We start from the raw sequence: 14,397 nt of genomic DNA, 5'->3' as shown, positions 1-14,397 counted from the left end.
CAGGTTCAATTCCCAGAACCCACATGGTAGTTCACAACTGTCTGTAACTTCAAGATCTGACAACCTCACACAGACATACATGCAGGCAAACACATCAATGCAGATAAAATAAAAATAAATTCAAAAAAGGTTTTGCATTAACAAAATTTACTGGTGAGTGAATAGTGTAAGTGTTAAAAACCAATAAGATCATGTTTAATAATGTATAATAGTGTTTAATAAAGACTGATATGGTGGTACACTCAGGAGGCTAAAGCAGGAGATCAACAAATCAAACACAAACAACCACACCAAAAGAGGGGTCAGAGAAAGAAAGACAGAGACAGAAAAAAAATTTAAAGCTACTTAATTTTAATACTCCACAAGAAAAATTTTAAAAGACTTGAAGTTCTGGGCATGGTGGTACATGCCTTTGATCCCACAGTTGGAAGAGACAGAGGCAGGCAGATCTCTGGGAATTTAAGGCCAGGTTGGTATAGTGAGTTGCTGGACAGGAAGGGCTATATATCAAGACCCTGCCTCAAAACAAACAAATAAATAAATAAAAATAAAGGATACCAATGAAGAAGCATTAATGCATGATTTATTTTATCGATCAATGGGAGAACAAAATATAGAGATATTGACATCAGGATGAACGTACAATGGTGTCCAGACCTCACTGGCTAAACCAAGCAGACAGAAGCTGAGGTAAGGGATGAAGCCTACAGATATATAGGTCTCAGCCAGGTGATATTTTACTGATAATGGCCATTGGCCTTGACAATGTATTTTCTGGAAATGCTGAGGTAGAAACTGTTTAGTCTGTTCTAACAGAGTGATTAAGGTGTTTATCATTCCTGAAACTACTTCTGCAGTTACTTAGCTCCTCAGTGCATGTAAACAAGCGCTAAAAGGTGGCATTTGTGTCTGCTGAAACATCTCTGTTAACTGAACTTTCATCTGTAAATGAGAAATGCAAATACGAAATAAGGTGTCAACTTACTTTAAATAAATTCACCATTAATTATCGATGGGTGTAATTTCAAACATTTATAAATCTTGTATTTTGTAGAAAAATTAATGTTATCTTAAAATTACTGGAACAGTGATTTACACAGTTATTTACAATGAACTTAACCTGCCTTTGTAGAAATATAACCTGCCTTTGTAGAAATATAACTAACTTTAAAATTACCACTGCCATAATAATTTCACAGTACCTTCATTATTTATGCCATTTAAGTAGCAGCCAGATCAATAAAAACCAGCATTCAATAATTAGGAACAGCACAATCAGAACAGGAAATATAATCTACCATTAATTCCAAATGAAAGTTTTTCTATTAATATATCAATATTTTCCATTCGGATATAATAAGACAAATAATTAGGAAGTATTATTCTCTTATTTCTTTACTACAAAACAAATATATTTTTAAAATCTGATGTCAGGAAGCTAGGCTAATGAGTTATAACAAATAATTCTAAATAGTTGAGAAATTATTGGTTTCACTGTGAGGCATTTGTAATAACAATTTTTTGCCAGTTATAACATTAAGTAGGGATAATTTTCTATCATATCAGAAAAATAAGAATATCTTATTAACATGTAATAACATTTGAAAGAGATTATTGGCTTTATTCACACATTTTTCTACTTAGCTTTTGCATTTATGACAATTCCTCAATACGATCTCAAATATGGAAACATCAATTCAAAGAAAAATTTTTATTTGGGCTAGTACTCCTGTTTGAGAACAGTATTTACTGTTACATGCTGCAGTTGATTTTCTTCCAGCTGAGATAATTAAATGGCAGAGCATAAGAAATACCGTTGAAATCACAATATAGTATAATTTATTTAATTGATACTGAATATATACCTAAATTTCAAATGTTGGACTGTATAAGAAAAGTTTTCTTCTGGTAAATAATATGCATAACCGTTGCCCAAAAATGTATACAGATTTCCCCCCAAATTTATATACATAGTAGTCCACTTAAGACCAGCCCTGTTATAATTTACTGAATATAATGTGCTCTTAATTTATAAATGGGCTACCGTCAGTATATAAAATATATAGGCATGTATGTTATACATACAGAATAAAAAATATAAAAAGGAGAAATGAAAAAAAAAAGGAAAAAAGTATTCTATCCTATAAGGTACAGACAGAAAGCCATGCTAATTAGTGAGACAGTGTAAAACACCTGAAAATTTTCAGTTTTGGCAAACACTGTTCAGAAAGTCCAAGTTATGAGAAAAGCAAATCACTATCTATTAATTCCTCAGATGTGTCCATTGAAATAGTCAGTGATGTTGTGGTCTTCCAAAATGTAGAAAAGTAGACATCTGATCTGTTTTAAGCACACAAGCAAAAGGCCACTCATTTTGAAGAAGTTAGTAACAACTCCTTCCTCAGACATTTGTCGTGCAGAGGATCAAATCCAGGTCCACGAGCATCTGGAAATACTGGATGGCATACGTCAATAGACAGGATACAAATTCATCCTTAACCTTAGACGGAATAGTGTAGGACATCATAATAGTGGAGGGGTCAGCCCCAAAGGTAGCTGGCCCAACCTTAACTGTCAATGTTAAACAACTACACTAAATGTTTCTGGAACATTCTTTCTGCTGCATTTTCTTTATTTCAAGGCATAGGTCTACTTGGAGGATCATGCAGCAAGTGGCTTATGAAAAAATCAAGAGTCTATGATTAGCATCATTACATTATGAGACAGAATTGTCAGATTTCCTTAAAAGTTTGCATCTTGGGAATCCATGAAGTGATATTTATGGGATACCTAAAGGGGTACAAAAATTATAAAAGTCAATAAGACATATGTGCATTTCAGGAGTTAAGACAATAAAGACTATCAAATATTTAAGCTACAAATTCCATAATTTCTATATAACAAATTCCATTATTTCTATATAATGCTTCAGAGTTAAAGAGCAACAAATGTAACTGGGCCAACTCCAAAATTAGCAACTATTACCACTATTGATAACTGCTTATTAAGGCAAACAGTGGCTACTATTACTGAATCTCAGTAGGTGTAACCAAAAAAGAAAGCCTGAAGATGGTGACCTGAAGTCTACTACTTTTGATATTTAATATATCATTTAGCATAGAGACATACTAGATCTCAGTTTCCATAGAGTATGGGATTTTTCATCCTATTATAGTATCAAAAGAGAAACAGAAAACAACAAAATCAATGAAAGTTTTCAGCTATGAGTTTTTTTCTTTATCTTTTGTAGGTCATCATCGTATACAAAAATACTCAGGATAATGAAAAAGTAATGGAATATTTTCTGAAACAGTATCTTTGTAAAGTTAAAATTTAAGTTCTCATGGAAATGTTTAGCGTTTTCTGGCAAACATTTCTCAGAAACAGAGAATAAATATCTGATAATTCATTATGCTTTTGTAGACAGAGCTTTTAGTGTATTAGTGACAATACCAAAATAAGGTATTGTTAGTACAGAAGTAGTTGATTAAAAAAATGTATTCTGAGTATGCTTGAATATGAAGAATACAGGAAAAGGCACGACAATTTAAGTATAAATTCTTATGTAAATAACTCAGTTTCTTGATACTTAAAATATAATTTAATGTTCTAATGATAAAAGTTTCATATTTATATATGACATTACACTGATGATGCCAACTTAAAGAAAAGCTTGTCAACCTTCTACAAACAGATGTTTCTTCACAAGAATGAAGTTTAAATTTTATATCTTAAACTAAGGTTGTACATCACCATACTAAACACAAGAATTAATCTAGCTTTTCCTCTAAATATAAAGCTTGAAAAATAAAAGCATGTTTCATTTTCATGGAAACTATGGAACAAGAAACAAGTATTTATGTATTATTTTACCATTTAAGGTAAAAATCTGAAGAAAAATTGAAGAATCATCAGAAGTACCTACAAACTAGCAATTATGTTCAAATTAGTACTGACAATGCTATGCATTTCATAACATGCTAAGCCATTACTTTTATTTGAATACTCGGTAGAAGCTAATGTGCAAAGAATATTTACATTTTATTTCAACCTGAATTTATTTAATAATTTAAGAGACTTCACAAAATATTTTCTTTTTTACTAAAAATAAAGTGAATGCATATCTTTCCCAGTTTTAGAAAGTTTTACAAGCTAACAAGATCTAGCCAAAACTCATGCAAGAATGGATCTAGTAAGACATACTGGGAACATTTTCGAAAGTCTCAGAAAATTATACATATTTAAAACCAAGATAGTTAATGTCAAAATTACACTGTAACTTTCATCAGTCATTTTGAAATTTCTTTCAGTTAAAAATTAACATTTGTACTTTTTACTTTTGCTTATTGCTGACAACAGCATGGAGACCTTCAAAGAAATCATCTGATGACATAATCCTTAATTTTAACTGTCCCCAAAGATGAATCAATAGAACTATTTAGGCCTCCAATTGATTTTCTGGGTTTTTAAACATAGGAAGAATAAAAAACTGAGTTATAAATAAACACATTAAAACTAACTAATACAAGTTGTCTAATTTAAAGAGTAACTAACCTGAGATGTACCTTGCACCGATTAACATTACCATGCTACTCACTATAAAAAAGCCCAAAGGCAGACTACAGAAGATACTAGGGTCACCTGTGGTCATCCAAGTAGAAGGGAATTCCAGTCAAGCAAACCCAAAGAGAAACACATAATTACAATATTTATGTTAAGAATCATATGATAGCAAAACAAGTTATACAAATAGCATATTCATAAAAGCTAGCAAAGAGTTATTACTTCAAATCAAAAATATAATCAATATCAAGGCTAATGAAAGTTAATAAACAATACAGAGAGCATGCCACAAGTAGCCAAGAATGTAACACACAGAGCCCAACATCAGCTTTCCACTGGCAGAGCCGGAGAGCCTATGGAGAGCTTTTTGGGAGGCTATTGGTTTGGGCTTTCTATACTCTTCTCCCAATGATAATTAAATGAGCAATGCAATTCACCCAAGAATATATTAAAAAGCTTTTATTAATCTACTTTAGATGCGTTTAAAACATATAATTTTTCCTGAATTTGTTCTGTGACAAGTCTATAAATACATGAAGTGTATTATAATCACTATAACCTCTCTGATCTCCCTCCTATCCCTATTACTAGTCCCTTCTCCCTATATATCCCTTTTCCTCATTCAGGTCTTTTTTGTTTTAAGCACTGATTTGGTCTTCTGTGTCAAAATAAACTTTGGTGTATAATGAAATAAATATCAAACACTGCTAAAACTAAAAGGTATAACAAGACTAAATTTTATTAATTACTGGACTCCTTATTGATTACTGGAATCCTTTGTTTTTAAGTATATGCATTACATATAGCCTTCCTTTAAATTTAAAGATTATGTACCCATGGGCTAGGAAAATGGCTCATGGGTAGATGTGCTTTCTGTGCAAATCTGGCAACCAGAGTCGCATTCCCAAAACCCATGTAAAGGTGGTAAGAGAAAAAAAAATGGTTCTCTTTGACCTATACACATACATGTGCACGCACATTCACACTCCTCTACACAAAATGTATCTAAATTATTTAGCACATATTGGGTTGTTAAATATTAAACTTAGAGCTTTCTAGCTATACTTCTATACCCTAGAATATAAATAATGAAAGTAATGCCCAAGTATTATGAAAGTACAGCCATTTTACAGGGCATCATTCAAATACTCCAGATAAGGATTCTCCTGGGCATATTTTATGCTATGTAGTCTACAGATAGTTGTTTCTATTTTGGAGGAGAATTTTCTTCCTCTTACCATGTATAGCTTTCCCCCTTAGAAACTGAATTTTCAATAAGAAGTTCAATAAACTATTTCCCCTGTTCTGTCACTGTTACTTTTTTAAGTGCAAAACAAATTTTATTTTGGTGTTTGTAGAAACCATGTCTTTGTTTGATTTTAGAAAAGAAAATGTCTAGTTCTTTTAAAGAAAGCCATCAGTTGTAACTTAGTACTGATTTTTCTGATGTCCTTAGAGTGAGTTCTGGTGTGAAAAGATGTAAGGATTGTGACTATGTATGTAAAACGCTTCTCTAGCATGCACAAAGCTAAAAAGTTCAATCCCCCAGCACCACAAAAACCAGGTGGTAGAGATAGAGGCAGAATTTCTAGAACTTCATGGTCATCCTTTACTACACAGTGGATTTGAGGCCAACCTGAACTATATAAAACCCTGTTTCAAAAGGAAGAACAAAAGTAAAAATAATAACAAAAGGAATATCTATGGAACTCCTATCAATTTAGATGGTACCCATTTGATAAAGCTATTTCTTTTCTAGTGAGATGGTCACACATATATGTTGTATAGGTATTCATATACTTACATATAATGAATTTTATAAAGTTATTGTATACTGTGCAATACATTTGAAACAATTTGAACTATTTTTAAAGTGTTTAGTATGTTGTAAATACAAAGCCAAGTCATGATGCTTTAAAAAGCATCAAACTCCTAGGCTAGTCATGGTGGCTCACATCTATAATATCAGAAGTCTGGAAGCTGAGGCAGGAGGATCATACATGAATCTCAGGCTACCCTGGGCTATACAGTAAGATACTGTCTCAAAGACAGAAATAATTGCTGGTTGTGGTGCTGTATACTTTTAATTCCAGAACCTGGTGAAAGAGGCAGGCAGATCTCTGTGAGTTCAAGGTCAGCCTGGTGTATATCTCATTATAATTAGTATTTTAAAATGTAAAAATAAAAACATTATCTCTTAATATCACCTATAACATATTAATACATGTGTTTATATAATTCACATATTAGCTTTATAGTTAATCAAATTTACTATAGTTAAAAATGTTCCTAATGTACTCAGATATATTTATAAACAAAATGTTTGCTTCAACACTGCCAAGGTCCTTTGGAAATTAAGTGATATAACATTTTTCCATTAATTAAATTAAAGAGAATAAGTTTCAAGTCAATAATTCCAATGTCTTTTTGGTTTTCTTAGGTTAAGGCTCTATCTGAATTGCTATTATTAGATGCCTACATAGAATATAAACTGTCATTATATAATAGTTTATAATTTTTAAAAGAATATATTTAGCAAAACTTAAATATTATTCTGAGTTAATTGTACAGCATAGAGATCCCCCTGGTCACTACACATTTAAGTGTTTTTATACAGCTATTAAAATGGTTTAACTTTAACAAGAATAAAATTAAGAGATGGATTTGGCAGTGTAGATCTTAATACTGGCTACCTGGGAGTATAGGTCAGGATAATCAGTAATTTCATGGACTGGCTGGACTACAGAGTGAGTTCAAGGGCATCCTGAGCAACTGAATGAAGCCCTACCTCAAGATAAAAAGCAAAAAGATGGTGGGACTTAATGAAACTCATTATTCTGTAAGCTAACTTTTAATAAAAACAAATAAAAATAAATAAGAAATAAGGGAGAACTGGGATATGGCACTTGTCTAGTATGTGTGACCCTATGGTCAATTTTTAGGATTTAAAAAAAAATTAAATTATCAACAAATGAAGTTACCTTTACTATTGATGCTGGTAGCAGAAAATAAAAAGACATAAAAATTTAAAGTTGGGCATAATGGCATTTATCTGTAATCCCAGCAGAGGTGGGGGCAACAAGTTCAGAAGTTCAAGCTTCTACAAGGTAAGTTCATGGCCAGCTTGGGCTAGGTGAGACCATGTACAAACAAGGAAAGAAAAATTAATGAAAGAAATTTAATTTTTGCTTTCTTTTACCATTTTTCAAGTATTGTAAATTCATTGAAAATAAGGAACAAAAACGGAAAATACTCAATTTCTTTTGTGGAAATTTTGATGTTAACATTATACCTTTAAGGGATAATAAAGAGTAATGTGTGGGGGAGGACAGAAGCCAGGATTGTAGCATTAACAATAACAAAAAAAAAATTCAGCTAGTCAAAGTAATTATATACCCAACTTCACATTACAATAATTTAGGGGAATAAGCAAAGAAATCAGAGTCCACATTTGTTCTGCTCAAGAGTGGGCTAGAAGAGTAGTATTTATGACTGAGAAGTGTTATTGCCAAGGGTCTCAACATTGCAGTCATAGCAAAAATAAATTAATCCACCATCTAAGAAAAAGTTGGTGCCTAGGGTATGCATGAAATTCAACAAATATTTTTTATAAAGAAAAAATAAGAAGCTCAGTCTCAAAACCAAAAATATATTAAATTTTCTTAAGAGGAAAAAAGGTACAATTTTAATTAGGTACACCCAGGGTGTTCCTAGTTAAAAATATGGAGTGCAGTGAAGTAGAAATGTCTCCTAAAGCCACATGCATTAACAGTGGCTCTATACTCACTGTAGGCTTGAAAGTCAGATAATACTTCATTTATAAACTCTTCCTCAATAAAGTGTGCCATTCATTCTACTCCATATTGAATTTTGATAAGGACTATAATACTGTGTCATCAAATGCAGCCTGCAGTTATTTAAATTACTAAACATGAATACTTTCCTGTCTAAGTGACTTAAAAAATAAAATTGCTCTTATTTTATGCTAACGGCATTTCTCAATTTTAAAACTTCCAACTTTATATATATATATATATATATATATATATATACACACACACACACACATAATTTACTTCCTCCTCTCTGGTTTTATTAACATTGCATCACGGTTTACTAGCCTGAATACTTTCTATAATGTCTGGAATAAAATTTGGAAGGTAATACACCTCTTAATTGCTTCCACTGATAAAGAAAGCCTCCCAAAATGTAGACATGATCAGGGAAAGGGAAAATAAGAGTCTAGTTGATTTTTTTCATTAAGGAACCAGAAATAATAATTTCACTTTTTGAAAATTCAGTTATTCATTGACATGCCAGAAATAAATCAACAAGGAATGATATGGCAGGCTAAAGTGAATGCATACTTATTAACCTGTAATTTACACTTTGTGGTTAGAAGAGTTTTCAAAATGTGACAAACTTTAGATATAGAATAATTCTTTTCTTCAGAGCAGCCTGACTTAGTATATAAACAGCCATACACTTAAATAACATAATACTCTAAGGAAAAATGTCCATTATAAAGTAAAAAGTCTCAATAATAGTTAATAAAAACAATTTACCACTATCTGGAGACTGAGTTGTAACCCAACCAATTGACTTCATCACAGCTTTCTTCCATGTGGAGTAACGGATTTCACTTTCTAGAATTAAAATTAGGAAAAACATAAGCATGAGATGTAATTTGTTGAGGTGGCCAAAGCACAATAGTTATGACTGATCACTCCGCATTCCTAACATATTGCTGCACACATTAAATCAAGTGAGGGTTTACTGGAACAAAGTACATGTCTGGTGGTGATTGGTAGTGAGTGGATGAGATACTTGGAAGTTGGGAGAAATTTTAATGCCTAGGGGAGATTGGAGGACAGGCTATCTGCTTACGAAACAGGGGTGATTCCAAAGGAAAATCCTATTTGATTTGTTTTCTCTTTTGGTGAGTGCTGGGAGTGACATAGGGAGAGAGGTGAAGTATCCTGTGGAAAAAACAGAATTAATTTTGGTCCAGTTGAAGGAATCAGCAAATAATGATTGCTCACAAGATTCAAATCATAACTGCCTCTTCACCAACATCTTACAGTGGGGATTTTAAAGGTGAAAAAAATTTTAAAAAGTACATAAAAATGAGCAATGATGCTGCCCCAGAATAGATGCAGAATACTGCATCAGACTACTTAAGTGAGTATATCCCCATTCTCACTTTATGCTTTTTTTTTTCTGAGACAGTGTTTCATTGTGTAGGCCTGGCTGGCCTAGAATTTGCTGTGTAGACAAATCTGGGCTCAAACTCACAAAAAAAATCTGCCAGCCTCTGTTTCCTGAGTACTGGGATTAAAGGTGAGTGGACACACTGTCTGGCTTCTCTTTTTCATTTAAAACAAAGAAATGTAGGCTGGCTGCCCTGGCAAGAGATCAAATCCAAAGACGTTTTAGGTCCCTGTGATCCAGCTGGAATACAGACACGCCTTTAATCCCAGGAGACAGAAGCAAACAGATCTCTGAGTTCGGGGCCAGCCTGGTATAGAGCAAGTAAAGAAAAGCTTAGATCCAGGTATGGTGGTACAGGCCTTTAATCCCAGCACTTAGGAGACAAAAGCATGCAGATCTGAATTCTAGTCAGTTCTGTTCAGTCAGTTCGGCTGAGCCATTGAGTAGAGAGACAGTGAAGTGGAGTTGAAGTCATGGCAGTTCAGAAGCAGTTTTATCAGGACAGTTTACAGAGACAGGTTGAAAAGAGAAGAAGCTAGACACAGGTAAAGACAGAAAGAGCCAGAGAATGAGAAGGAACCAAATTAAAACAGATTGCTAGAGTTAGTTTCAGGCCAAGTAGAACTATTCAGTGAAAAACTGAGAGAAGCCAGATTGAATCAGTCAGCTTGGAGAGGAGTTTGAGCCAAAACAGCTGAGTTGACCCCGCCAGCCAGAGTTCAGAAAGAAGAAAGAGTGAGCTTATTTATCAGTAAGTCTTAGAGGTTGAAAACATTCTAGATTGTACGGAGGCTAAAAGCTTCCAGGACTAGGCCCAGGTTAGCAGATAGAGGCAGTAAGCCTCAGAAATGACAACTATATCAGGCAAATAAAAGTTACTTTTACAAACAAACAAACAAACAAACAAACACCCTAGGCTGACAAGTTGTAATTGAAAAAGTGGCAGTGTTATTCTCCTGAACAGTATAGATGGGACCCATTTCCCTCATTCATTCTTGCTCAGCAAAAACCAATATGCTTAGCAGCCAAATTATTTTGCTCCATAACGTAACAAATCATTTAAAAATTTAAATTTTTTTTACTTATTCTTTTTTATTTTAATTTTCTTTTTTATATTAATTACAATTTATTCACTTTGTATCCTAGCTGTAGCTGCTTCCCTCATTCCCTCCCAGTCCCACCTTCTCTCCCTCATCTCCTCCCATGCCCCTCTCCAAGTCCACTGATAGGGGAGGTCCTCCTCCACTTCCCTCTGACCATACCCTATCAGGTTTCATTGAAACTGGGACTGGCTGCATTGTCTTTCTCTGTGGCCTGATAAGGCTGCTTTCCCTGGGGGAGGTGGTCAAAGAATTAGCCACTGGATTCATGTCAGAGACAGTCCCTGTTCCTTTTACTAGTGTGTTACTTGGATACAGAGCTGATATGGGCTCCATTTGAGCAGGGGTTCTAGGTTATCTTCATGCATGGTCTTTGGAGTATCAATCTCAGAAAAGATTTTTTGCCCAGATTTTTTGGTTATGTTACTCTCCTTGTGGAGCTCCTGTCTCCTTCATGTCTTTCTATCTCCCCTTTCTTTCATAAGATTTTCTGCACTCTACCCAAAGTTTGGTTACTCATTTTCATTGTTTAAATATTTTTCTTTAACTATACCTTCAGCGTTGATCTGAGGTTCAAACCGTTCCATTGTGACAGCTGACAAATCCTCAGGTTCGAGACTCCAAACACCAACCCCCTCTGCTGCCCCAGCTGCCATGGCAGCTCCTAGAGCAGTTGTTTCAGGCATGGAGGGTTTCACTGAGAAGAAAGAACTAAGTCAACAATTTTGTAGTTATGTATGCCTGAAGGTCAGTTCTTCCCAAACCAGCAGTATTACTTCTGGGTTTAAGGAGTAAAAGGTTACTAACCTACTGGAATATACAGAATGTCTGCTTGGAGCTGCATAAGAATTTTATTGCTTGTCATTCCTCCATCTACCTGCAAATGACTGAGGGGGATTCCACAGTCGCGGTTCATGGCATCCAAAATCTTAAAGAAACCAATGCAATTAACATTATGAAACTACTCCACAGCAACATGTCTAAAAATGGCAACCCTTCATACACAAAACTGAAAGCATTTCTCAAACCCTGAAGAATGACATTGAGACATCTTATTCTTTTCTTGTAAGCCCTCCTTGATCTGGTTGTAATCAATCTTTTCTGGATTCATACTTCTGTACTCATACTGCTATTCAGTAAGTTACGAAATTCTATCTTGCATCTTCATTTCCTGTCCTGATGCCTAACTTTTGTGGTCTTTTCTCTGCCTAATATTTACTACTCTATGTATTACTCTACTACCGAGTCTTCTCTCCCACATAAATTATCCAGTGGTTGGTGATAAAGGCACTTACAAGATAATGATAGTTGGCAGGAGAGAGATGGCACACTTGTATTTACAATAATGTTTATGCAGACTACATTTTTCAATTGGGAACATCTTAGGTATTTGATAAATTTTAGGCATAAACATATAATTAATATTTAATTTAAGAGTAATAAAAAACGGATCAAGCACAAGAAAAATAGACCTGTATTCATTACCTCTCGAGTTTGGAAACAAACAGCTTCTAATGCAGCAAAAGCGATATGACATTTATTGGTGAACTGAGTAAGTCCACAGATGATCCTAAAAATACACACAAAAATTTTCAGACTAGAATGGTATAAATAGGCCATTGATTTTTTTTCCCTTGCCAATCCCTGGCTCTTACAGTTTTTTTGTCCTCTCTCTTATCCTCACTCTTTAAGAAGGTAGTGTAGATATCCCATTTATAACTGACCACTTTACTGACACTTCCTTTCTGCAGTTTGACTAACTGTGGGCCTTTTCTCTGATAAAGACTGAGAACTTCAATAATCTATAGGCATAGAGACGCTTACTTAAATGAGTATTCTTCCACTAAGCCACACCTCAGTCCAAAGATTAAACCACTGATCTTATGTCCCAAATATATAAACAGTGAATTCAATAGACAGGAATGTAGGCAGAAAAGAAAACTGGTTATATTCATTGAATAGTGCAGAATGTCCTTATAGTTCATATCACTATATCTATAGTATTTGTGATCTGACAGAACAGATGATTAACAGAAAACCAAATCACATTCATTTATATGACAATGTTGGTCTACAATGTGCACATAAAAGACAGAAAAAATATTAACTAATTTAGTAAATTCCCAGGATCCCCCAACATAAACAATATTGTCAGTGCTATTCCCCTTCCATTACTGTTCTTAATTTTTATTAGCATATATTAGTTAAATCTAATGCAATTCATTACGACATTTTATGTCTACATAATGCTTTGAACATATTCAGCCCATTATTCTCTCACTTCTAATAATCCCTTCTCTTCCCAATTAGCCTCCCTTCTACTTTTATGTCTTTTATCATTTAATTTTCAATTAATGCTTAATGATTATATATACTAATGAAGTGCTGCGTGATGTTAGAGACATGTATATAATGTGCAGTGAGGCATGTCTGTCACCTTATGCATTTATTTATTTTATTTTTGAAATTGAAACATTCAATATCCTCTTTTCTGGTTGTTTTAAAATATGTAGTAAATTACTTGTAACTATAGAATACATACCCTCTTGCGCTGGGCTCCCAATAAGGTGCATATAACCCTGAAAATGCTGGAACAAAGTAGCAGCCATAAGAAGTACCTACTTCTTTAGCAAGTTTTTCTAGTATTAAAAAAAAAAGAGAGAAAGAAAAAAATCAAACCAATACTTTGCTTTGTTAAATATACTTTAAAATTTAGATCAGGATTTTTCACTTCTGGTTCATTTGTAGCAAAATATTACTAATTAGAGTAGAATGCTAAAAGCAACAAGAACATTTCCCCTACACTGAATGGCCCCCTATATAAAGGAAGGATTCACTTCCTTTATATATTTTAGTTCATTTCCATGTGTGTTGTATGTGTGCACATGGTGAGGGTGTGCATGCATGTAAGGCCAGAGGTTAGCCCTGGGGGTTGTTCCTCTGGAGATATCTATCTTGTTCATGAAGACAATGTCCCTCACTGGCATAGAACATGCATAAGGACTAACCTAATGAGCTAGCCAGCCCCAAGGATCGACTTGTCTGCAACTTCCCAGCCTTGGGGTTATACATGGAAGCTACTACATTTGGGTTTTGTTGTTTGTTTGAATGTACATTCTGGGGATCAAACTCAGATCCTTGTGTTCGCACTGCAAACATTTAACCTACTGAACAATCTCCCCAGCCCTATTCCTGTAATTTTTATATTTCTTGACTAGGAAACGAGGTGGCCTCTCCCCTGCCTAACCAGAAATGCATTTCTGATAGTCTTAGCTTTAGGTAAAGTTAAACAAAGTAGATGAAAATGTTAATACCTGAGTTCAAACCAATTACCCACAGACTGAATACAGCCATATTAATACTTAATTTATAGATACTAGAGTTTTAATGCTCATTGTAATTCAGACGTTAAAGCTCTTTTTCATCAGATAAATGTTAATTACACTACTTTACCTGCAGATTCCAGGCACTTACTGGTGTTCAATTTTACACATGGGTAATTTTTATGCCCTTATTTTACCAG

General features: G+C 34.0%; 1 protein-coding gene across 6 annotated transcripts in view; it reads right to left on the bottom strand.

The window, feature by feature from the left end:
- Positions 1-566: 566 nt before the first annotated feature.
- Positions 567-14,397, bottom strand: part of Gk (glycerol kinase) — an 87,581-nt gene continuing 73,750 nt past the window's right edge. For 4 of the 6 annotated variants that reach the window (XM_055607319.1, XM_055607321.1, XM_055607322.1 and 1 more), the window contains 6 exons: positions 13,417-13,513; positions 12,360-12,444; positions 11,682-11,802; positions 11,428-11,571; positions 9,129-9,209; positions 567-2,790 (listed from right to left, as the gene is read on the bottom strand). In XM_055607319.1, coding sequence (XP_055463294.1) covers positions 2,780-2,790; positions 9,129-9,209; positions 11,428-11,571; positions 11,682-11,802; positions 12,360-12,444; positions 13,417-13,513 — 539 coding nt within the window. In that variant the 3' untranslated portion in view covers positions 567-2,779. Of the gene's footprint in view, positions 2,791-4,437; positions 4,642-9,128; positions 9,210-11,427; positions 11,572-11,681; positions 11,803-12,359; positions 12,445-13,416; positions 13,514-14,397 lie in introns of those variants that run through there. The other 2 variants (XM_055607324.1, XM_055607325.1) reach the window with 2 other exon arrangements.

This window comes from Psammomys obesus, unplaced genomic scaffold (genome assembly GCF_907164565.1).
Source record: "Psammomys obesus unplaced genomic scaffold, mPsaObe1.curated_primary_1811, whole genome shotgun sequence".
Lineage (NCBI taxonomy): Eukaryota > Metazoa > Chordata > Mammalia > Rodentia > Muridae > Psammomys > Psammomys obesus.
This window is presented reverse-complemented; position numbering and strand designations above follow the sequence as displayed.